Here is a 23507-nt window from a genome sequence, read left to right on the forward strand (position 1 = left end):
ATCTGTCAGTGTAACCCTCCGCCTGCGGTAGATGTGCTGAGGCTGGAGTAGCCACCATTTTGCATGTCTAGTGTGTTCCTCCCTCCATTGCTAATAGAGACGATTCCAGTCATTTTCTGGCATCATTACGGCTAGTAAGTACATCCTAGCAACAATATGTCGGCATAAATTTGGGGAAATGGCTTTGCCTGTGAGTAGTTGTCCGCGGTTTGACTGTATTTACGTTGACAACTGTCACTGTGGCGCTGCATAGGAAGTCGCAGCCCTTAGTGCACCGGGGCTGTGCTAAGTTAGCTAGCATGTTTAGCATAGTTATAGCCTTGCTGGACTAGGGATGTGTAGCTCAGCAGTATGCTGTGTCCACTAAATCAAAGTCATCAAGGCAACGCGCAGTGACAATGTATTATTTCCTGTCTTTCTAACTAGCGGGCACAAGTTGCATTTAATTCAGAGAGTATTCGGTTAAGGTAATGAAGAAGCAAGCTAATGGTCAGGTGGCTACGTTAGCTTGATAATCCAAATGCCTCAAGAAGGCCTAAACTGCATTATGTCCTGATCAATCGGCGATCAGAGTCAGGTGTAATGGCCTGCCTCTGATTGTATACAGCCGATGATGTAAACTTTAATGTAATACAGCGCCAGCTAAGATGAAGCTACTCCTGTAGTGTCATCACGATATCTTGCCCTTTTAAGATGCTACTAAATTAGCTAGTTGTTAGCTGGCTCTTCAGAGGTGTGATTTGCGTTTTCTAAGTCATATTAAGCATGTGACACTTCACGGCGTGGTTATTAATACAGTTAGACTTTCCTAATATGTAACCAACTGTAAGCGTTTAATCCGTAAGTTAGCGTTTAATTGAAATACCAAGGAAGCTAACGATAGCTAGCTTGGTGTTCTGAGGACGTGGACTTGGGTTTTTGTCCAGTTTCGTGAGATGGTTAATTAGTGTTGACAAGCTGTTAAATGAGAAGGAAAGACCTAGACACGCGCTTTTTTTTTGTTTTTATAACTGCGTTCTCAACGTCAGAGTTTAATTCATTTTCCAGGATCACTTTGCATGTAAGTGTTAAGGAAGTCAGGTGCAAGTAGGAAGTGAGCAAATGAGGTGACGTACAGTATGGGTGATTTCTCTACGGTTTTTGACAGGAGCTGTAAATTACGCCTCCACAAGCTTAGGTCGAAGTAAGCTCTTCAGGTCCACTGTTTGTGGCACCGACACACAAAACCAGTCTTTATAAACTACAAGCCAAGTGTATTGCAACGCCTTTGACGCGCAGTTTACTTTATCTGTATGCTTGACGTGGGCTTTCGAGGGATTCCGGACCAACTGTACTGATACGTTTGAAGGCCTAATGAAAATCAACCTGTTAAATGTATAATTTTACTTTCCTCACAGTCAAGTCACACGCAGTACTGTAGATTCCAGCCATATTCAGTTCCTACTGGCTTCACTTTATAAAACTAAATATGCAGTATGTTGTCCTGCATTACCTTTTCTGTTTACATGTATTGTCTGTTATATGGGGTAGATTATTATTATTGTTATTAACTGTAGTTAGGTGAGAGTTAACGATAAAAAAGTCATATTTAGTTGTAGCAAAGGAATAGCCAGGATGCATTATTATAGAACGGCGCATAATGTTGTGCTTGAAACATGCAGTTATGACCTTAATTAAAAACATTTAACCGTTACCTCTAATGGCAGTGATTCCATGCATAAAATGTACTTGAGTAGGTGCATTATAAGCAGGGTTAGCGTGCATTAATCACACAGCACTGAAACAACTTAACATGATCACTGTGTCTGCATATCAGTGCCCCACACAATGTGAAATCAGATAGCTCCAGGCTTTGCCTCAGGGCTATTTAAGATCTTTTGGTTTGGTTTCCAGTTTAGGATTCATTTTGACTCCACATCAATGTCATTTGGCCAACCTAAGTACTGAGTGAGTTAGCACTGTCTCTGTGTCTTGTTTGGACAGAAACTGATTAGTCTTTATGGTTTTACCCTAAGTAAATAGCCGCACAAACTTAGTGATAAATAAGGTACTGTAAATGCCATTTGTTATTTTGTCTTTTTTCCTCCTCATTTTAGCATTGGGGTTGTTGCACATTTTGCCTCTGATTAGTTTTGAGCAGGAAAAGCTTACCAAAGGCCCGTTCTAAGCAGGGCTAGTTTCCAGCAGGCTTTGTCAATTTGCAGGCTGACAAAGCTAAATTAAGAAGTGCTTAGCTTAACTGACTCCAACTGATGGTGAAGGCACACACAGACCTTTGTAGATCTCCTGTGTACCTTCACAGTCTCTGAATTTAAAGTTGATCTCATTATTGGCTCTTTTAATCATCAGTCAAAAAAAAGCAATTTCTCTATTTTCAGTGTTGTCTTCAGCAGGTTAAGATCTTTTAAGTGGTAGAAGAAAGGCGTGGTAGCTGCAAACAGTAAAATGACTATTCGCAGTTGCACATAGATGTAGAAATCGGCAGGCTTTTTGATCTGTCTGATCTCTGCATGTTTGCTAAGAGAGGAAAACAAAATCTGGAAAACCATAAAGGTCTGGAGTGAGTACATGTAAAACACCCGACAGAATATTTTGACTATTACGAGTGCTGCTTCCCCGTACACAAGTACGGTACTCAACATTTGAATGTGCACATAGGAACCAGGGTGTAAATGTAGTCCATGTCAAAGCTGATACTCGCGTTTGAACTTCAGTGTTTAGTTATTTGTAGCTCTGTAAAGCCGAGCATCTATAGTTGGTTATAAAAGAAGCAGTAGAATAGTCTGTGTTGGTATTATTTAATTTAGAACGTCTTGATGTCTAGCTGAATGGTGAGAGGAAGAAAAAAAACAAAAGCCTTATGCAGTCTGCCAAAGTTTGCCAGTCACAGCTCTGTATATGGTTCTTTTTGGAGCTGTCTGACCTTTTTGTCTACTTTAAATGTGCAGTTCTTTAAAAAAAAAAAGGGAAAAAAGACAGCATAAATGGATGTTACATCATGCTTTCTATTTCTACCCATACAGTGCTTGTGGCATTTAGGAATATAATCTAAAACCATAAAAATAAGTGGTGCTTTGTGTTTCGACATCTTTAGACTGATGTCTCAGAGTCGACAGGGTGACTGCTCCCTGTGGTAAATGGGAAGTGTTACGTGATTTTTAACCTGTTGCTGGTTGTCAGGCTCTTTGAAAACAGATTTGGGTTAGCTCTTCTATGAACGTTTCACAGTGTATGCAAAACATATCAGCAGATGCATGCGATAACTCATAGTGTTAGGCTTTTATATGGTCTGGGGAGTGTAAAAATGTCCAAAGCAATCTGGATGCAGTATAACAGCTGTTCTTCTTCTTGTATATAAATATTATCAGGGTTTATCCTAGCTCGAAATGGGACTTTGAGGGGTTGTTGCCTTACAAAATAGAAGTTGCTCCATTTTCTTGTTATTTCTGGTTATTTGATAAAGGAAAAAACAAAGTATACGTTTAGTAAATTAAGCCTCCTGAAACTCATTTAAGGCCAAAAACCTTTGATAAGAACAGAAACAATTTTACAAAATTTGGTCTTTGTAGTGAGGAACAATAAAGTGAACTAAAAGCTGTCGCTCGACAAGTGTTGAACAAGCTTGCTTCCCCACCGCAGTTTCACATTCATCTGTGGATGAGAAGGCAAACTACACTGTTCATCTGAAGGCAATGTCAGTAATTTGAAATTAAAATTGATATTTTGTTTGTAGAAGAATGTGCTGCTGTTTTGCAACTGCAAGAATGTGAAACTGTAATTTAATCAGCTCTCAGCAGTGGCTGGATTTATGTTCTTTAATGTGTACACATTTGATTATGAGCACAGCAAGAGTCGGGGAGCCATGATTAATGGAGCCCAACACTGGGTCCATTCAGTGCAGGTAATTTAAACAGTGTTAAGATGAACAGTAAGTCTCTGGCTTTATTAAAGTGTGGCCTTGCCTGACCACCCTTCCTATTCTTCTTTGATCAAAGTGAATTCTTAGATTGTCCACAAGCCACCACCTTACTCAGCAAAGGATGTTCTCATTCCTCGTGTGTGTGTGTGTGTGTGTGTGTGTGTGTGTGTCCTTATTTCCTTCAGACTGGCATAATTTCAGAGGATTTCCTTTGATCCCACAAGTGTTAGCGTTAATAACGAAATGTTAAGGAGTTTTTTCCGCCCCTCTTTATTCATTCAGATGAAAAGAATCTAGCTTCCACTGAATACTGGCCAATGTAATCAGGTATATTGTAGACAGATGTAAAGTTTGTATTTGGTTACATAAAAGCCTGTTCTAAACAGTCAGAGATTGTACATTTCTTGTTACACTGACAACATAAGATTTCCATAAGACATGACAGAGCTGTTGTGAATAAATCAGAGGCTTGATTTCATTATGTGTTCGTGTAATGATTTAATAGAGCCACACGGTTGATCTGTTTTTCTTGTTTCATACAGTGTCACTTATGGTTCATTAAGATGTTTGAGGAGGAAAAAAGTCAAAAACTCAAAAGCAAATATTTATCGTGACAGCAGTAATTGCCTCCGAGGGATAAATTCTCTCTTGACTACAAAATGAATAAAAATATATGTTAAATTACTGTGTGTCACTATTTTATGAAACTTCTTTTTTCCTGCTAGTATGAGATTGTTTATGAAACAAAAATATAATCATTTTTGTTTTGTGAATGTTATTAAAATCCTTTTTTATCAAGATCGGCTATTTCCAAAGTCAAGAGTGCTGTGGCCCACTTAAAAACCAGCCGATCTCAAATCTTCAAAAACAAGCGAAAGGGTGTTGGCTGTAAATTGGTAATGCTAACCAGTCATATGCAGGCCAATGTGTGACAAACCTACTACTTGGACACAAACTTAAGTGCAACTTAAATTAATTCACTTACTTATACTGCAGTCCACCTGCAGTGCCTTCACAGCCTAGCAGCGGTCCCTGGCCCACACTTTGGGAATCGCTGATCTAGACGATAAAACCAAGGAAAGCCTGTGACTTCTAACCATCTTTTTACTGTATGCTACTCGGTTAAGGTCGTAGACATTATTTTATAAAGCACTAATCGATGCAGTCGCACATTTAGAGGACTGACAGGCTCATTAAACTTGCTATTCTCACCTTCTGCAACAGCGGTGCACGCCAAAAGTGACGTCATCTGCTGGCGCGAACCGTCCTTTTGTGTTTTGTCCGGTCATGCACCTCTGTTTCTGTAGCTTCAGGGTTGAAAACATGAATTTACGATCATGTGGGTTTTTTGTTTGTTTGTTTGTTTGTTTGTTTGTTTGTTTTAGTATAATATTGTATCTGTACAGAAGTTTGTTTACAGATTATACTGAGGGAAATGTTGTATCAGTTTGAATGAGGCTTTCAAAGAGACCGTGAGGAAAATGAGTTTGTCTTGAAAAAACTTTGGAGCAAAAAAAGGAAAAACTCAGATTTCTTTTTTTCCGATTTTCACAACTTCTCCTGAACCAGTGCTGATGTGAAGGTTATGTCTGAAAAACAGGAGTGGTGCCTCAGTGCATGCCTCTGGCAACACGTATTGTATGTGGAATATTGCATTACTCATGCCCTCAGTGCTGGTATAAATTGTATGGAACTGTGGCGAAGTCACTGTTTGTGTGCAACACAACCAATACGGTGATTATTATGGGTCCGTGAGATTGTTCCTGAAAAATGTTGTGGATCTGCTAGGCCATCAGCTCTTTGCGCTGGTTCATATGTCAGAGTGCATTATGTTCCCACTTCAGCACTGCATAGCTGGAGTTGGATAGAGTTATGGCTTTGCTCATCAAGTAATTACCATCATTTCTGTTGCAGTAGCAGCTTAATTATGTCCTGCATCCTACTACATAAAAGCTTTCCATTAGATGGGAGACAAAATGTACCTATTGCTCAGTAAAACACCACAATTAATAACTTTCCAGTTTATTTGACAGTTAAAATTAAGGTGGATGTTAGAAAAGTGTGGTCATTAGTAAAATTACCTGAATAAACCAAGTTAAAAACTTGGTTTTTAATTTAAATATTCTCTAAAATGTTATTGTGTTAAATTCAACTTGGCTGAGCACATTTTGCAAGCCTCCCGTCTGCTCCAACAACCTGACATTTGCTGGGCTGCATATTAAATAAATTTAACTGACTTTGCTCTCAGTCTCGGTGCTGTAGTAATCATTAAACCCCGGTCATTTAAGATAATTTACTCACTGGTACAGACCGGAATAGCTCTCTCCTAACATGTTAAAAAAAATCTCAGACCCTGCCAATGAAACGGTGTTCTGTGCTTGTATAAAATGAAAGTATACTTGATAAAGTATGGATAATATCCAGGTGAGTTTCCTCTAGAGGATGGCAAAAGCTTCTCTGAGATTTGTTGCATTGGCTCACAGCTTTCTTGTAATATTCATATTAGTGCTAGATTTGCCTCATCGAAGAGTTCATTTAACATGCAGTTTGCAATTCATGTTTTCATCTTTGTTGCTCTTGGATCTGTTTTGGTAAAGTGTAGTTTCGGGTAATTGGTAGATGCAAACACATAAAAGTTGATTTTCAAGCAAGCATGTGCCTTGATAAATATTTAAACATCTTTCTGTAGCTTGTGTTTGCTTAGAAGCTTCTTTGTGCAAGGATTGAATTTCACCATTTCTTCTTTGCCTTTGGACTTTTATTTTTTTTTTTTAAAAGATCTAAACAAAAGAGACAGTTTCCACCTAAAGTCAAATCTTACACAACATGGATTTTTTTTAATTAGTCTGTTTTACTGGAAAACTGACAAATACTTTTTATTCCTAAAAACATAAAATCCTTTTGTTATTCTTGCTACCCAAGTAAAATTTATGATTGTAGTTTCAGCGAACTTTTTAGGAAGTGAAGTCTAGACTGTTGATTGGTACCTGTAAAACCTACATTTCTGCCTACATGCACAGCAGCTAAAACCCTTTCTTGGTTTCTAGTATACGTTGTCATATTTTAGGTAAAAAAAAGTGACATACCATGCTGCAGACTGGAGAGTTCTATATTTGTCTTAAATTTCAGAATTGTAGCTTTTCTCCATTAGTGAAGTCTGTCCTGATGCCAACTGGTTTCCTTTCTTTGTGTTTTCCAGAGAATGCCAGCTCCGATCAGACTGCGGGAGCTGATCCGGACTATCCGGACAGCACGGACCCAGGCAGAGGAGCGTGAGATGATCCAGAAAGAGTGTGCTGCTATCCGCTCGTCCTTTAGAGAGGAAGACAATACGTACCGTTGCAGAAATGTCGCAAAGTTGCTTTATATGCACATGTTGGGCTACCCAGCGCACTTTGGACAGGTATGTTTGGTTATGTTGGGGGGGGCAGTATGTATACAAAGGAGTTTTAAGTTTGCACCTCTGAATAGTTTAATGATGCGGTTTTTTTCCTTTTAGTTGGAGTGTCTGAAGCTGATTGCATCCCAGAAGTTCACTGACAAACGAATAGGTTATTTGGGAGCTATGCTGCTTTTGGACGAGAGGCAGGATGTCCATCTCCTAATGACAAATTGCATTAAGAAGTAAGTGGAGGCTACACTGGGTTAAGACACGCACACTTAAATTTAAAAAAAAAAAGTTTTAGTCCAGTACTTAAAATATGAGTTTATGGTCCCCTGAACACAGTTGAAAATCTCCTTCATCGACTTTTTCATAGTCTTCATAAGATTGTGAAGTATTCATATGCTCCTCTCTGGTATAGCATATAAAGTGACTCTTTGTTTCCGTGACTTATTTGACTCTCTTCTCCCACACCAGTGATTTGAATCACAGCACACAGTATGTCCAGGGCCTGGCGTTGTGTACTTTAGGCTGCATGGGTTCTTCAGAAATGTGTCGTGACCTGGCAGGAGAGGTCGAGAAGCTGCTTAAAACGTCCAACTCCTACTTAAGGAAAAAGGTGAGCTTTACTCTTGTCATGTTTTAATTATCAACTACTACTACTACTTTAATAATGTGTTGGGGGTGAAAGGTAGGTATGTGTGCTAAGCACTTAACACCACACCCAACACTCAAAAAAAAAAAAAAAGGAGAGATTGTGTGAACGGCTTCAGCATATCTTATTTAAATATTTGTATATTTGTCTACAGGCGGCATTGTGCGCCGTACATGTCATCAGGAAGGTCCCAGAACTCATGGAAATGTTCCTTCCAGCAACAAAAAACCTGCTGAGCGAGAAGAACCACGGTAAGTGTAAATGGTTTGTCGGGATGCAGTTGCTGGCTCATGGGGAAATGCGGTTGTCCTGCACAAAAACGGAGTGTGTCCTCTTTCCTGCCACTCATATTGGTCTGTTCATAACAGCTGGGCAGCTGATGCCCTTTCTCTGTCGTCCTTTGCAGAGGGTGGTGGAATTAATGAGTGTGTCAGATACTCCAGGGGCTTGTGTGTTATAGCATACAGAGGATATATCAAAAGAAAAGTTGTTTTGGCTTTTTTTGTTGTTGTTGTTGTTGTTTTAACCCTTGTGTTGTCCTCGGGTCAAAAATGACCCGTAGGTGTATGGCAAACAAGTGTATGGGAATCCCGAGGACAGATAAAATAAGTTGTTGTTCTTAACATTTTGTGGCAGTGCAGTAATGTTTGCTTCTCATTATGCAGTTGTATTTTTATTTTATAAGTTACTGCTCTGTATTGCAAGATAGATTTCTACATACACAAAGCAATGTCAGGTATTGGTAATGTGGACTTTCCTATGCAACCACAATCATGCATATCGTTAACAGACCATGTGTCTGAATGTTGCCAGCACCCAGTCAAATCAATAATGTGACCAAGTTTCTAACTTTCAACATTTATTTTTATAATGTGACATATTTACAACTGTGTGGCTTGAAAACACAGCTGCCACTGCTTTCCACTGATGTCCTTAAGATTAGTTTTCAGCCTTGTAGCAATAATATAAGCTCACAAGGGAATGATTAGCCTGTTGGATATATTCAAGTCAGAGGCATGGTGCTGTCACCTGTTACAGTTACCATATACGGCATATTTTTCTGACTTGAGTCTCTGTGTGACTGCTCACTGTCCATCAAAGTGTTTAAATACTGTTTTGTTTTGTTTTTTGTAGTAACAAATGGGTGATTCATAGAGCAAAACAACTCATGCTAGCATTTTCCTTGAAAGTGGTGTCATCCTGTCATCGTTTGGTCCCCCAGGTGTTCTCCATACATCAGTTGTCCTCCTCACTGAGATGTGTGAAAGAAGTCCTGACATGCTGGCCCACTTCAGAAAGGTACAGATTACTTTTTAAAGGACCTTAAAGAAGTTACTTATGCATTTGTCTTAAGGCCTACGTCACATTTCATTCTTCCTTTGCCTACACTTTTTCTTTTGTTGTAGCTAAGCTAGATAAGCATTTTAACTGTTTGAGGTTTGGAATGCGCTAGAGGTTTCCTCGACATTCAGAGTATGTCTTAGTCTTTTTATCTCCTACCACTGTCTTTTCCTCTTGTATTTCAACTGCTACCAACTGTACCTTTCCCTCTCTAGGTGTAACAAAACTATGCCAGAGACCCCACTCCTCATGCTCATGATCTGAACATTATTTTTAAGCTCTCTGAAAGTGAATGATTTCCAGTTTTCCCCTCCCTAACATCTACCTCATATTTTTTCTGTCATTTGTCTTTGTTACAATTCCTGCATTGTGTTAGAATGAGAAGGTAAGAGTACATTCTGATCTCATAGCTGGTGCATGCTGTAAATAGTAATCACTCCTCACAGTCACCTCAAATGTAACCAGATTTGTGTTCAGTAATGTCATGTTGTGTTTTAATTTAGAAATCTTTTAATTTCTTTAACTTGTACGGTGATCATTACTGTCGGTGTTTTTGAATCTTATAAAGAGTTCTTGGTCCATTTGTCAGATACATTTCTCACTATTGTTTTGAATGTTTTTGAATTTCTTTGCCAAATAAGCCACTCATTTGATCAGTGTCTATTTATCAGGCAGTCAGGTTGGTGTGTTTCCACGTAATTGCCACAGGTGTTGTTCACTGGTGACAATGTTTTCACTAAATATCACTGTGAAAAGGCTTGGAAGCTTATTTTGTGACATCAGTAACTTTCTTAGCTATTTTTGACTTTTGAGAAAGAGTTTGGCAAAAGTTGCACTGGGATGTCATGTTAAGGACAAACTCAGTCTTCTATTTAAAATTTCCTTTTAATATCCTACTCTGATTTGGATTTGCTTTTTTCTTGTCGTACCTTCTGCAAAAAAAGATCTTGTCAAGTGAAATGGCCTGGAAAGCTTGATGTAGCAAAGCAGCATGAAAGTAAAATTGGAAAGCAAAAAGTTCTTCTGTCATCTCAGAACTGTTTTATTTACATGCTGCAAGCTTCTCACCTTAATTTTTAAGAATATACAACAACTGGGCTTGCATGCACTGTAAACAAAGTTTTGTCTATAATTTCTGTTCCTTAAAGGATACGAATGAGGTAAAACACACAAAGTATGGGATATCACACCGCTACATGTCCTGGCTGAAGACGCCTTTATTCACGCCTTTAAGGCAGAGCAGTGATACCAAACTGTCATCACAGTCAGCCCTCAGTTCTTATGCTCTTCACCTTACTAAGAACACCTCTGCCAAGTCAGGAGAGCCAGCTACTGCTAGTTAACTTTGCTGTCTGCCGACTTGAAGTTGGCTTAACCGCCTCTATTGGTTTTGGCTATCACTGTACAGTTGGTGTTGTAAGCTGCCCGTGTAGTGCTAATTTCGAGTTTCCCTGTGAAGCAGTTTTTTGCCTCTTGCACAAATTTTAGTTCTTTCTGCACATCAATTTAAGTTCTGGCTTCCCTCCAGTGAAACACAAAAGTAAATGTATCCCATGCCTATTACACTAATAGGCATGGCTGAAAACGGGACCCAGTTTTCTGATTTAGTGCTGTGTAAGATGCCAAACTATTTCCCAAACTGTCATGCTTTGATGACCAGTTGTTTTTTGTTTTTTTGTTTTTGTTTGTTTTTTTGTTAGTTTCAGTTTTTCAGGGCTTTAAAAACAATGTAGGATAGATGATATTAATGTGATGGGAAGTTTCCTGCTTCAATGCACTTTATGTTAGAATTATTTTAAACTAGTGCTACTACTCTTTGCTTAGCCATGCTCAAAATCATAGCAGTGTGTATGCAGAGTTTCTTTTTCTCTCGAAGCCAGATGTTCTAACCCAATACATTTGTACAGTCAAGTTTTTGATTTCACAATCTCAATTAGTCACACACGTTTTAACCATATTGCTCTGCATCAATAAACAAGAATCCCAACCCCTTTTGCATTGCATAAGAACTTGCTGCTTTAACTGAGAAATCATTAACTTCAAACATTAATAGTAGTGTTACACACATTAATGATTTAAAGAATCATATTTCAGAGAGTTTAACAAAATATTGTGACACCTCTTCTCGTTTTTGTTTTTTGTAGCTTGTTCCACAGTTGGTGAGAATCCTGAAGAACCTAATAATGTCTGGATACTCTCCTGAGCATGATGTGTCAGGCATAAGTGACCCTTTCCTGCAGGTAAATCTCACTTTTTTCATTATACAATTACCCGGTACAACAGTTAACAATCATCTAATGATGATTGTTAACCATCATTAGGATTTAGACTCACTGCACTCTTCATTAGGTACACCTGGCTAGTATCAGGTTGGAACTCTTTTGACTTCAGAACTGTCTTAATTCTTCATTGGACATATTCAACAACGTGAGTGTGGTCATAAAGGGACGGGCGTGGCCAGCAAAAATGCTGAGCTAGGCTGCAGGATTTTTAAAAAATTCTCAGTACTCACGGGTGTAAAGTGTATCTATTCCGCACACCTTTAAAGTAGCAGCGGCGGCCTAAACTGTTGGATCCGTGCTTTCATGTTATTTTGAATTCTGATGCCATCCGAATATCGGTAAAAATCAAGACTGGCCAAACCAGGAACATTTTGGTGAGCCTGTGCAAACTGTAGCCTCAGTTTCCTGTTTTTAGCTGACAGGATTCCCTCCCCTGGTGTTGTCTTTTTTTTGTTTTTGTTTGTCTTTGTCTTGCTTCTGTAGCCCATCTGCTTCAAGGTTTGACATATTCAGAGGTGATTGGTGTACTTGGTATCTGAAACAAGTGGTTATTTAAATTACTGTTGCCTGACATGTCTGGCCATTCTCCTCTGAACTCTGGTATCAGCAAGACGTTTTTACCTAGAGAATTGCAGCTCACTGGATTTTCAGTTTTAAAAAAATCTTTCTCTGTAAATCCTTGGGAAGTTTGTGTGGGGAAATCTGAGTAGAGCAGTTGCTAAAATACTCTGCCTGGCTGGCACCAGCAAGCAGGTTTATAGTTATTTCTTCCTCATTCTCACACTTGGTATGAATTTCAGCAGGTTGTCTTGACCACAGATGCATTGAGTTGCTGCCAAATGATTGGCTGTTGAGAGAAAATGGCAGCAAGCAAGGAGCGGCTTGTGAGTAACAATAAAGTAAATCACATTTGACAGGACTGCTGCTTCTTCTTTTTCTTAGGTGCGGATATTGAGACTACTGCGAATTTTAGGCAAGGGTGATGACGACTCCAGTGAAGCAATGAATGACATTCTTGCGCAGGTTGGAATTGGAAAAAAAATTGCTTAGATTTAAGTCCTCACAGATTAAGTGTTGTTCTGACAAATCCACGGTCTGTATACTTGCAGGTTGCTACAAACACGGAGACGAGTAAAAATGTAGGCAATGCAATCCTGTACGAGACTGTACTGACTATAATGGACATCAAGTCTGAAAGTGGACTGAGGGTGAGTTCATTTTAGGAAAAAGTTATGAGAATCTTTTTGAAAATTTTAACTCATCTGAATGCTTGTTTCTTTCTTACAGGTCTTGGCCATTAACATATTAGGTCGCTTCCTTCTTAACAATGACAAAAATATAAGGTAAATAAATTGCCTGGAGTATTTCACCTTGAAGCCATCGATTTATCTAAAGTTTGATTAAAACCTGTCGACATTTCTTTAATCAACTTCAGATATGTGGCGTTGACATCTCTACTAAAGACCGTACAAACGGACCACAATGCAGTGCAGAGACATCGGAGCACCATTGTGGATTGTTTAAAAGACCTGGACGTGTCCATCAAGAGGTGATTCACGGTGCTACACATAACTTAACATGTCATGCTGTTTTGGGGTTTTTTGCCTTTTTTTTTTTCCCCCCTGACCCTCGTCTGTTTTTCATTACTGTGTAGACGTGCAATGGAACTGAGCTTTGCGCTTGTGAACGGCAACAACATTAGAGGCATGATGAAAGAGCTGCTCTACTTCCTGGACTCCTGTGACCCTGAATTCAAAGCAGACTGTGCATCAGGAGTGTTTCTAGCTGCTGAGAAGTATGACACTGATACAGACTTCACCACACTTTACAAGTTTAGCCACTGCTACTTTGTTGAAGTGTAAAACACATGCTGGCTGACCTTGTCATGTTCAAGGTTGTTAAAGTTTTCTGGGTTTCACTTTCTCTTTTTTTGTGTGTGTTTTCTGTACTTTAAGCATGAAAGGTTCTGGTTTGGTACTACTTGGTACAAGTTAAATGTATCTATATGAATTAGAAAATCTAGTATATATCTTTCTTTTTATGGCCAGCACAGAAATGCTGTATGATGATACAATGAGTGATCCATCGTCTGACAGACTTTGTTGACACCTTTATTCTCTGACAGCATTTATCTCCTAGCAGTCGACGCTCTTCTGAATTTGATACATTTACATTTTTAGTCCATTGCTGGGCCTAATGGGTGTATTGTTTATCTTACAGATATGCTCCTTCAAAAAGATGGCACATAGACACCATTATGAGAGTCCTGACAACCGTAAGTAAAATACACAAAACTCTAATGCCTAAAAAGTCCTTTGATTGTTGTTTAGTTCACTAGTAGTTTGTTCGCGTTTCTCATTGACGTTTCTGCTCATCCTTCCAGGCAGGGAGCTACGTGCGAGACGACTCCGTTCCTAACCTCATCCAGCTCATCACAAACAGCGTGGAGATGCACGCCTACACAGTACAGAGACTTTACAAAGCTCTGCTGGATGACATCTCACAGGTTCGTCTCCGTGTTTGTAGCAACCTGCAAGTTCTCGCAGCATTTCTTGTTTGGGTCATGCTTAGATTTGTGATGTCTCCATATTTATTTATTTATTTATTTATTTTGTAGCATACATTAATAGAATGTATTATATAACAAAACTTTGGTATTTCAAACTAGTGTGAGAGGGTGATTTCTATTTCTGTGTTGTGTAGCAACCTCTAGTGCAGGTAGCATCCTGGTGCATAGGAGAGTATGGGGACCTGCTTGTGTCTGGGCAGTGTGAAGAGGAGGAGCCCATCCAGGTACACAAACATCTCAAGAGCATATACAAAAACAAGATTTAAGATGACATAACCTGCTCATGAGATTTTCTGTTTTCCTCTTTTCTTTTTGAACAAAGGTGACTGAGGATGAGGTTTTGGACGTGCTGGAAGGCCTCCTGGTGTCCAACCTGTCCACACCTGTGACCCGGGGTTACGCCCTTACAGCTATCATGAAGCTGTCTACTCGCTTCACTGGTGTAAAGTGAGTAATGGCTTTTTAAACTTACAGTGGCTAAGTCTTTCTTTTGACTTACTGTCACATGATCTTAAGATGGTTACATGTGTTATTCAGTGCAGCATTTCCTTTGAGAGAGTTTGAAGGGGTTTTCAGTGGACCCTAAATATATGAGTGTTTATTATTGGTAATAAGAAATAACAAGACATAGCGTCATAATACATAAAGCACTTGTATCTCACTTTTTAAGCTCTAGTGTGTTTGAAAAACAATCCGTGTTTTGAAAATAATAATAAAATAAAGTTTATGTGTAATAACCAGCTCTACCTTCACTTTTTGTTTCAGCCGAATCAAGAAGGTGGTCTCGATATATGGCAGTAGCATCGATGTGGAGCTTCAGCAGAGAGCTGTGGAGTACAATGCGCTTTTCAAGAAATACGACCATATGAGGTGAAACTACTTTACTAGGAAATTACTCATATCTGTGACGGGCACATTGTAGCACTGAGTAGATTTAAGGGCGGGGAAAGAAAAGGAAAAAAAAAAAGCTCAAGTGGTTGAGTTTGGTCTGTCTTTTGTCCTTGTTTGTTCCCTGACAATAGGCCAGCTCTCTTAGAGCGAATGCCCATTATGGAGAAAACTGCTTCTAATGGCCCCACAGAGATTGTACAGACTAATGGGGAGGCTGAGCCGTCTGTTGTGGAAGCAAAACATCCACCACCCGTCACCCAGCCAACCAACCAGGTAAGAACTGTTTTCAGCCTTTATATTATCACGAAAAACACACGTCTGTAGTCAAATGAACAATTAACAGGATAGATCTATTAGTCTTAAGTTTCTTTAGGAAACCATATTTTTATTGAATTTAGAACCAGCTTCATTTAAGTCTGTTGATGAGTATTTTATTTTTGTAGTATCATTTTCATTTAAAATGGTATACATGTACTTATCATGTTAATGTATTGTCCCCATTCCACAGGCTAATGATTTATTAGACTTGCTGGGTGGTAACGATGTGGTGCCGGTAATTCAGACCACGGTGCCCACTAAGCCAGCTTCAGCAGGAGGAGAGCTGCTTGATCTACTGGGTGACCTCTCACTTAGTGGTAGAGTACTCTGTTTACACATTTATTACACCTTTTTATTTATTTATTTTTTTAAGAGCCTGCTATAAACCTTGAGTTTGACTTTTTGCTTAATGAACTAGAAATTGCACTTGCAGTGATTATAGCAGTACTTGAAAAGTAAAGCAGATACCCAAAATGTTGGACCATGTATATCAGCATTCTCACTTGCCACTTTTGTTCCAGCTTTGTTTCTAAAGTTATGATTTTTCTGTGATTGTGTGACTGGATAATAATAATAATCATGTTAATTCTGAACACAACACATGCTCAGTAATGCTGCAATGCCCCCTTAAACCCCTTGAAAATGACCCATCAGTAATCTCTGCATATCATCATTCTGTGTCCATGTCCTCTTAAACCCTCGTATGTTGCTTCCTCCTTCCCAGGCGGTCCAGCCCCTGCTCCTGCAACCTCAGTGCCCTCTTCCCAACCCGCTTTCCTCTTGGATGGCCTCACCTCACCGCCCCTTTTTAATGACATTGCAGCTGCAGGTGAGAGTATGTTTCTCACCTTGACCATCCACTGCCACATATACACTATTTTATGACATAATCCTTACATAATACAGCACTTGGTCATTGTATTTTTTTTTCTGGACTTACCCAACCTGTGAGGCGTTAGTACTGTAACATCTACATTTTTTAATCATCTGCTCCTCTCTGTATAGGTATCCCTCCTATGACGGCGTACAACAAGAATGGCCTGAAAATAGACTTTACATTTGAGAGAGCTAACCCCAACCCCAACATCGCGGTTATCACTATCCACGCATCCAACTCGACAGAAGCAGACATGACCGATTTTGTTTTTCAGGCTGCAGTACCAAAGGTGAGCAGCCCAACACGGGTATTATGTGACGAAAGTGTAGTTAATTCCTAATCACGACACTGTTCGTTTTCATTTAGCTCCATTATGTAAATGGGTTTCCACTGACATTAGGCTTATTCAGTACCTCACAGTGCCAATAATGTGCTTGTTCTGTAGGCTGAACCTGCATGAATGTTGTAAATATTGGATCTGTAAGCTGGAAACACTACTGAGCAGTTAGTGCTAGTGGGAATTAATTATTAATAGACTTGCAGTGTCTTTGGTATGCTGTTTTTCTCTGTTATCTGCAGTACTCTCAACTAGTTGTGTTTAATTATTATTTAATGCAGGAATGCTTATTTTTTTCAGATCACATGACACATTGCTGTTAGTACTTTTATTAATATTTATGTTGTGGTAACTGTTGCTGTTACTGGATCTTTAGTAACTGCCCTGTGGTCTCTTGTTTACCTGATTTATCTTCAAACTTCTCAACTCTTCAAATAGTATTTTTCCATAGTAATGGGCTTTTAAAACAATGCTGTTAGTTTCATGGGGAAATGTACAGTTTTTATATTCTAATGTTGACGTTCCTATGAGTGTAATTTAAGTGAAGTCTCACTATGCGCTCTTGTTTTTGTAGTCTTAAACTAATATCCGGTTATGTTGATTTAAATAAAACCAGGGTTTCTGCCCGCATACTGCAAAGGGGGGGCCTAGTGGGTGTAAGTTGACCACCCACCTTGCATATGCACCATGGAATATTTTACAGTCATCTTATCTAATGAATAAATTTGATAAAGTGGTGATGAGTGGCTTCGAGTGACCATCGATCAGTTGCTGTCTAGTGTCCGTATTTTAAGCTGCTCTTATGACCCCAATTCTTCTGTGGTATCATTAAATTTTCATCTAACTCGCCGTCCCCTCTCTGTTTGTCAGACATTCCAGCTGCAGCTCCTTTCCCCTAGCAGTAATGTCGTCCCAGCACTTAACCAGGGAACTGTCACACAGGTCATCAGAGTACTCAACCCACAGAAGGTGAGTTTCTTTTTCTCAAATTGTAATGAATACATATTTGTTTTTGTTCTTTTTTCTTTTTGTCCTCGTGAGGAGTTTCCTTTTTTATAAATCCATCCACCCCTCCCAAATTTCAGCAACAACTACGAATGAGGATCAAGCTGACGTACACCCACAAAGGCTCGGCTGTGCAAGACCTGGCTGAGGTTAATAACTTCCCTCCTCAGTCCTGGCAGTGATGAGCTGCTCCTGTTGCTCTCAAAAGCCCCAAGCAAGGGAACTATGAAAACGATTTTCCTTTCACCTCCCACCTTTCTTCCAACGGCCCCCCCGTGACATCAGTGCAGACAGCTGCCCTCAAGTTGCATGGGGAGCAGCAAAGCATTGAATACAGGAGAAAAATGCAGATGTTACGAAGACCCTATTGACTATTGACATCACACGAATAATTGGGTAAACATATCAATCAATGAACTTTTCTTATTTTTTTTCTTAATTGGTTTCCTGATCTCTTTGATTAGTGTGTTTCTCTCACACACACCCTTTGCCCGGCACCGACATCACCCACAAAAGCACACATGCACACCATTCACTGTGGTACACTTTACTTCTCTAGTCACTGTAGAAGAAAAGTGTTGCCCACTAATAAGCACTGCAGTAACCATAGTTTTATTTGGACTTGCAGGTGGAAACCCTGCTCCCTTGATACTTATGATTGGCTTTGCATTTGGGTGTTTTACCTATGAACCTTCAATCCTACAAAGGCAGCAGGAAAAAAAAAGCTTTGAAAGGTCTATTCAGTGCAGTCACACACTTGTTGGGTAACCTCGTTTTTGATCCGCCACATCATGAGTGATATAACTTGTCAGAGTTGTATTCATTTTGAATTACATTAATTTGCTTAAAGCATGTTTGAGCATCGTTAGGATCACAATCACACCTGGACTTCGTCTTTTCCGACTCTGACAGTAGGCCTCTTTATCCTATGTTTCTATAGGGAATCGTCTGCGTTAGCTTGTCACATTAAGAACAAATAGATCCAAGATGCTCACTTTGATCACCTGTGGCTAATTTCATAGAACCTGCTCAGCTCTTATCTCATCTGTAGTAAAGCAGCAGCATTTTAGATCAACGTAAAACATTCAACTGTTCATTGCTTTGCTTCGTCTGAGGGTGTTCATTCGTTAGAGTGGATATAATCCAGGCCTAAAAATTGATCTGATAATAAGTTTGTGTTTTTAAACTCTTCCTGCATCTGTGTCCCGAGTCTAGATGAGTTACATTTCAGATTTATTTACCCTGGTTGAACGTGGTCACCATGCACATACATGTAAATTAAGCTTGTTATGAATGTAGTTACATGCACTGAATGCTTTTATTTCCCCTTGATTCTTTTTTTTTTTTTCATGTCTTCTTTGATGGGGATGCTCATCTTACTGGCACTATTTGTGTGAAAGTCTGTTTATCTCTGCAGTAATTTGACTTAATTTATGCCTGATATCAAAGTGATGTGCCTTTCTGACTTAGCTAGATAAAAGCCCCTGAATTTATTGAGTTCTGTATGAGCTTTGTTTGTAAGTCTGCTTGTGTGATGGTCCTGTTTTCAATCTGAGGGGGTAAATGGTCCCGGTGGATTAGAATGGGTATGTCACTTGATTTGATTTAGCCTTTTCACTGCTTAGTCTAATGACGAGTTAAAAATCAGTCACCCCCAAATCAGTCTCATGAGCTCACGAGGATGTCAGCAGTAATGGTTTTTCTAGTTTTGACACATACGTATTTTAATCTTCTTGGTTGTTTCTTTACAGTGTGGCAGATTTTTTTTCCCCCCCCATTAAAATACCTGATGGATGATGATAACTAAACAAACAAAAACAAAGATAATGGCAGCTAATAGATGTAAACTTTTCTTAAGCTGGCATCGAGGTTTCAGGTGTTTTTTGCAAACTATTAATGTACAAATATCACTACAACGCCCCCTTTTAAGTCAACAAAAATTAAAATGTGACTTTGAATCACATACTGGGACAGGTTCTTCTTTGGTGACTGTTTGTTTGATGATTGGAGTATGATTTCTTTGCTCTCGTCCTCTCCAAATCAGAATTCTGACCATGCTGTTGGGGACGGTAACCTTAATACCTCACAATGCTCTTTCTTTCTGTTAACCTTCAGTGGCAGTAGATTGACATCTTGCTTAGTCACGAGTTAGAATCCAGGGGGAGCATCTGCATGAGAGAAACTAACAGTAGTTTGTGCATCTCATTACTTAACCTTAGCAGCCCTGTGACGATGCTGTGCTGAGATCTTCATCAGGCTGTGTAATTATTTTCACTATGCTTCACTGTCTTCTAACTTCTGTGACCAAATCAGAGAGACTATTAGCTTTGGAAATATTTTTGAGCTATGATATGTGTATATGGAGAAAATAATTTCAGTTTAACTTTTTTCCTTCTTTTCTGTTGTTGACAAATGCTATATTGGCTTTTTTTCTGTACATATTGAGGGCTTTTACAATTTTTGTCTCTTGTACTATCTTTCATCCTTTTTTTAGATGCCATTTTCTAAAAGAAAATTCCAATTATTCACAATGTATATTGTCTAAATAGATCTAGTCAACATTAGTCTATTAAGACTTCCCTGTATCATCACTCATTCATTGTAAAAGGTATATGATCTGCTGCCTGTACATTGTATATAGTTGTAAAACGAACGCTGATCAGATTAAATAAAACCCACATGAAGACTTAAAAAGATTAGCTAGAAAGTATAATTGTATGCATATATGTACAAAAAGAATCTTAAGAAGGATGCAATTGACATGCTCATGATTTACTATTTGTCATGCTTCATTCATGATGTCGCCTTTTCTTTTACGATGATACTTTGTGAGTCATTGGGCCACATGATGAGGTTCCTTTTTTTTTTTTTTTTTTTTTTTTTTTTTGGATGTTGGGGAAAAAAAGGGTTAAATCTGTCCTAACAGATGTTGTATGGGTGATGTACTACTGAGAAACCTAAGCACAGTGCTGCACAGAGGCAGCAGCAGAAATGGCACCCTGCTCCATCTGCTTCTCTGCCCCTCAAACACCTCATGTACCCGTGGCTTCCTGTGGAAGAGCAGCGGCTTATTTACCAAGAAGCTGCTCTTCCTTCTGGCCTTATGTGCACTCTTTGACAATTCACCTCTATTAAACGCTTTTCAATCTGCAAATTGTTTTGTGAAATGAAGCCCCCCCCCCCCCCCCCCTCTCTTTCTTCATTATTCTGGTGTGTGATCTCTCTTAGCTGCCTGGTTGTCTTTTTGTTTTTGCATCTACCCAAACAGTCAAGGCCCTTATCAGTGCCACACAAAGGGGTTTTTCAGCTCACCGTGATGGATATTTTGTGCACTCGCTGTATTCAGAACAACACAGTGCTTTCTTTTGGGTCCTTTTTTTAGTCCATTATAGCATGGCACAACTTTCAGTAAACGCTTTGTGATCTCCAATATACCAGTTAAAGAGAAAACGATCTGGGTCCTCGCTATTCTAAACCAGACTTTAAGTGGCTGTAAATCAAGGCAGGACATGATGAACAGCAGTGGGTGGATTCTTTTTGTCTGAGTCTTTATAATTTTGTTTTCAATCCATTTCTGCTGTTGAAGAACTAAAACAAAACTGGGGCAGAGGGGAAAAAGCCTGTGTAGCTGGCTAATAACCACAAGGGGGAGCTGTGCAAAATGGAAGGCTGAAGGGATGGGAAAGGAAGTTTGATACTCATACTGTTCCTGAATGTTTTTGTGTTGTTTGTATTGTCTTACTCAACCAGTATGTACCCTTGTCCGTCACATCAGATGGTTTCTTTTGATGATTCAGTCATTCATGCTGTTTAAAACCTACAAATGGAAATGAACCCAACATAAGTGCTTTGGACACTGTAACTGTAAAAGGAAGAGAAGAAATGGAATCAAGTACTCATCAGAGGTGTGGTCAGTGATGCGTGTGTGTGAGTGAGAGAGTGTGTGTGAGAGGGAAAGAAAGAGAGAGTCATGCCCGAGAGGATGTGATGGTGTGCAACATGTCTTCTGTCTACATAGGACATGATTTTTGGCTGCAATTGCTTTCAGCTTCTGAGCTGCATGTGAAAACCAGTGTAAATAACACCATTTCTACTCTCGATCTAAGACTCTTTTTGAAGTGCTAGAAAAGTTCCAATTATACAAATCTGTCACACCACCTTCATGGGTCAGTACTAACATGTACAATAAGGAGTTGTTGAAATAGTGCTCACATTGCTGTCGATGTTTTTAAAGCATCTGTTATTTGGTTTGATTATTGCTTTTTCTGTTTGTTTTGTTTTTTGGATTTTTTTTGTTTTTTGTTTTTTTTGTTGTTGTTGGGGTGAATTCAGTGTGCAAAGGGCTTGGGAAAGCGTCTGAATTGCCACCACGTTCATAAACTCCCCCTGTTGAATTAAAAAATAAAATAAAAATGCATCTGCTGTATTTTGAAAACCGAATCTGTACACGCACACACCCGAACTCCTGACCTGCCCTGACTGAAAACAAAACTGTATCTGATTAGTTGGGGGAGGGTGAAGGCATGAGGTTCACTTTTGACTCGTATGAACTGTTATCACAGTTCTGTGGCTTCAAGGTGAGTGTGAATGTCAGACTGAAAATATAAAAGGATGACTAAAGATGAGGAGTTGTAAACTATTAAATGGGATATTTTCAATTTATGCTGTGTATTCTTGTCTTTGGGTTGGAGAAAATGATCAAGCGAATAAAAAGTCAAATAAAAATCTACACGAGCTACGGTAGTTTTCTTTTGTGCTTTGGGGTCTTGTGTGTAAGAATCTACTGAAAAGAAATGCTGGGCTTAAATTATTCATTTAATATTTATACCAAGGATGGATCATTTCTAATAGTTTTATGTCCTGTTTCTCAAATGTTGAAAACTGGGATAAGAATGAGATATAAATAGAAATGAGTTTATTGCTATTATAATCACCTAGATTTTAAAAATGTTTTGTGCTGTTAATATCGACTCAAAGTATGAGTGGATCTGTGAGTGCTATGTATCTGTTTTTAATCGGCATTTAATAACCATGACTGGACCTGGGTTAAAATTAAACTGACCTTTATGATATAGAGGGGAGATTTAAGAAAGAGCCAAAAGGTATGTTTCTAATGTTTCAGGATCCTGGCATTTGTGCCTTATTGTGAGGGAGTTCTACAAAATGAAAAGTAAATTGTAAGGCATTCAGAATTGAAGTTCTAGATTAGTCAGCATATAACACTTGGATTTGTGGCCCCTTGAGTAAATTGCTTACTCAAACCCTCTGACCAAAATGAAGCGTCTACTGCACAGTTTCTAAATGATTGCAACCAAGTGAAATGATCATAAAGATGTCAAAGAGCAATCTAAAAAGGTATGGGAGTCACTTATCTATCATCATTTCTTAGGTTCATATAGTAAGACAAGAAGATCAGGTTATTTGCTTTAGAAATGACTTTAACCGTAAAAAATAATAATAAAAATGTGTCTGAAGAGAAGCCTTGTTTTGTTTCCGGTTTTTAGAAATTTTCTCCTTGTTGACTGGGTACTTTTCGCTCAAGATTTAGTCACGTGAAAGGGTTTTCACAGGACTCCAGGCTGCCTAAATGCACAGTTACTCCCTCCATAGGAATTAAGAATGTAAGTAGCAGGCAGGTGCTGCTAGCATTTGATCAGTGTGATCTGGTACATTCAGGTGTGTGACGATGCTACAGTCTTGCCAGGAATGTGTATCACTTCAAATTCCCTTGAAAGTCAGACTCTGTGATGCTCAGGGAAATTGTAAAACAAAAACAAACAAAAAAACCCAAGACCAGCATCTCAGACTCTACCTGCCTCAGTCAGCATGATAAATGATGAAGTCCATGACAGTAGTTCATCACAGAAGAGAAAGCCTCTTCTCTTTAAGGAGGGCATGACGCCACACTTTAGATTTGCAAAGTTGCATCTG

The 23507-nt window shown here is 39.1% G+C and overlaps 1 protein-coding gene across 2 annotated transcripts; it reads left to right on the top strand.

The window, feature by feature from the left end:
- The first annotated feature begins 22 nt into the window (after positions 1-22).
- On the top strand, positions 23-22305 carry ap1g1 (adaptor related protein complex 1 subunit gamma 1). 2 transcript variants are annotated; one of them, XM_040011796.1, is made up of 24 exons: positions 23-134; positions 7119-7322; positions 7419-7543; positions 7779-7920; positions 8111-8207; positions 9179-9255; positions 9674-9682; positions 11442-11537; positions 12522-12602; positions 12689-12787; positions 12867-12922; positions 13015-13128; positions 13234-13374; positions 13800-13854; positions 13963-14085; positions 14283-14372; positions 14471-14595; positions 14914-15018; positions 15171-15312; positions 15548-15674; positions 16082-16186; positions 16363-16523; positions 17442-17540; positions 17657-22305. In XM_040011796.1, exons 2-24 carry the CDS (start codon positions 7122-7124, stop codon positions 17756-17758), a joined length of 2472 nt encoding a protein of 823 aa, XP_039867730.1. In that variant the 5' UTR covers positions 23-134; positions 7119-7121; the 3' UTR covers positions 17759-22305. The 2 variants fall into 2 exon arrangements, with proteins under 2 accessions (XP_039867730.1, XP_039867729.1); XM_040011795.1 differs by lacking the exons at positions 23-134; positions 9674-9682.
- The last annotated feature ends 1202 nt before the right edge of the window (positions 22306-23507 follow it).

The sequence above is a fragment of the Simochromis diagramma genome, unplaced genomic scaffold (assembly GCF_900408965.1).
Source record: "Simochromis diagramma unplaced genomic scaffold, fSimDia1.1 OVJJ01000603.1, whole genome shotgun sequence".
In the NCBI taxonomy this organism is placed as follows: Eukaryota; Metazoa; Chordata; class Actinopteri; order Cichliformes; family Cichlidae; genus Simochromis; species Simochromis diagramma.